This window comes from Helianthus annuus, chromosome 1 (genome assembly GCF_002127325.2).
Source record: "Helianthus annuus cultivar XRQ/B chromosome 1, HanXRQr2.0-SUNRISE, whole genome shotgun sequence".
NCBI classification, from domain to species: Eukaryota; Viridiplantae; Streptophyta; class Magnoliopsida; order Asterales; family Asteraceae; genus Helianthus; species Helianthus annuus.
This window is the reverse complement of record NC_035433.2, coordinates 130,971,337-130,972,912: the sequence shown is the minus strand read 5'-3', so window position 1 is coordinate 130,972,912 and position 1,576 is coordinate 130,971,337. Positions and strand designations below refer to the sequence as shown.

The 1,576-nt window shown below is 31.2% G+C and overlaps 1 protein-coding gene across 1 annotated transcript; it reads right to left on the bottom strand.

Annotated features, from left to right (window-relative positions):
• On the bottom strand, positions 1-1,041 carry LOC110939849. Its single transcript, XM_022181427.1, has 2 exons — positions 744-1,041; positions 1-618 (listed from the first exon to the last, which is right to left on the bottom strand). The coding sequence occupies exons 1-2, from the start codon at positions 783-785 to the stop codon at positions 226-228; spliced, it is 435 nt and encodes a 144-aa protein (XP_022037119.1). The 5' UTR covers positions 786-1,041; the 3' UTR covers positions 1-225.
• Between the last annotated feature and the right edge of the window lie 535 nt (positions 1,042-1,576).

Genomic DNA, 1,576 nt, shown 5'->3' with positions numbered 1-1,576 from the left:
TTTTAAACAAATGTTTTGTGATACACTATTTACATTGAATGGGAATTTTTATTTATTACATTATTGTTAGTTCAATGTGATTAGTGGCTAGATCCTGGTACGTCACATGCCTTGCGGGGGTTTCCACATGTGGTATTTTGGGGTGTGACATGTCAGCAATAGACTCCCCGTAAGCTAATGCATCCAATCACCAAATCGTTCATAACGTTAGCACGATAGCAAACTCTAGGTTAGATATTGAACCGATATGGGATACATCCCTTGCGGTGAAGAAGTACGAATGTGAGTGTGGTGCTTAAAGAGTTTGTCTAATTTATGAACTACGTCTCGAATGAGACCGGTTTTGTTCTGTAAATTCTCCTTGATCGAATTCAAATTAGGATCATCCCATGTTTCCCCTTCCAAACCGGTTATGAGTTTTATATGTGGTTCGAGTTTGGGTTTGGGTACATTTGCGAATATGGGTATAGGTATGGGTACTGATACGGGTTTGGGTACGAGTTTTGATTTGCGTACTTTTTTGGGTTTGGGTATGGATTTAGGTTTGAGTACGGGTACAGGTTCGGATACTTGTATGGGAGCATTTGTAGCAGTTTGTTGCTGCTCCATAGATACCAACTAAAAATCATTATAAAAACATTAGTAGATAAATATATGTATACACACATACACGTATATATGTATATAGAAAATATATAGCTATATATACAAATTGTTATATAAACAAGTTTTTGAAAACTAACCATATTTACAAAATCGCCTTTAAAAAGATCTTGATCTTCCATTTGAAGTGGATTTGGAAGTTGGTGATCGTCTTCATCAATCTAAAATAACAAACAAAATGTAATGACACTAACAAATATAACTAAATTAACCAAAGATATAAGAGTAAATGGGTTAGCTTGTGACAACCCGCAACTTCAGGTTACTACTTTAACCTAACCACAGTTAATTTAATCATACATTCATAGCACTGCATTTAACTATGATTAGTTAAATGAGTCTACATTGGTAATTCGGGGAATTGCCGTAACACATACATGATAACTCTTGAACATTGGCAACTGACGTGAATAATAATTATAAACAGATGGTTTATATGAAACTTATGTGTTGCATGACAAATACGTGAACTATATGCTTTACTTGTTAGTTATATGGTATTATGTGGTTTTTGTTTATTTTTATTTTAGATCTTCAAGATATCATTTCAATTTGATGACTAAAAAGCCGTAGTTCTTTTTAAGTAGTTAGGATGGGTATATATAGTTTTTAACTTTTATGTATAAAGGATACATTATATAAACTTCGCAATTCTTTTTAAGTAGTTTGTGAAAATGACCAAACGAGTCACAACTGAGTGAAAAGTAAATCCGTGAATGTAATTTCTATAAAGTTTGCAAAAAAAAAAAAAAAAAAAAACCGTAATATGAAATTATCATATGTATTATCCATCTAATTAATTAACTCAAAAACTTATTGTATTAAACAAATATTTAATTTTTTTCTTTACAAAAAAAAGATTTAAAAAAGCTATTATTTTTTTATCCGTTTGTGTTTAATACTAAAAACACTC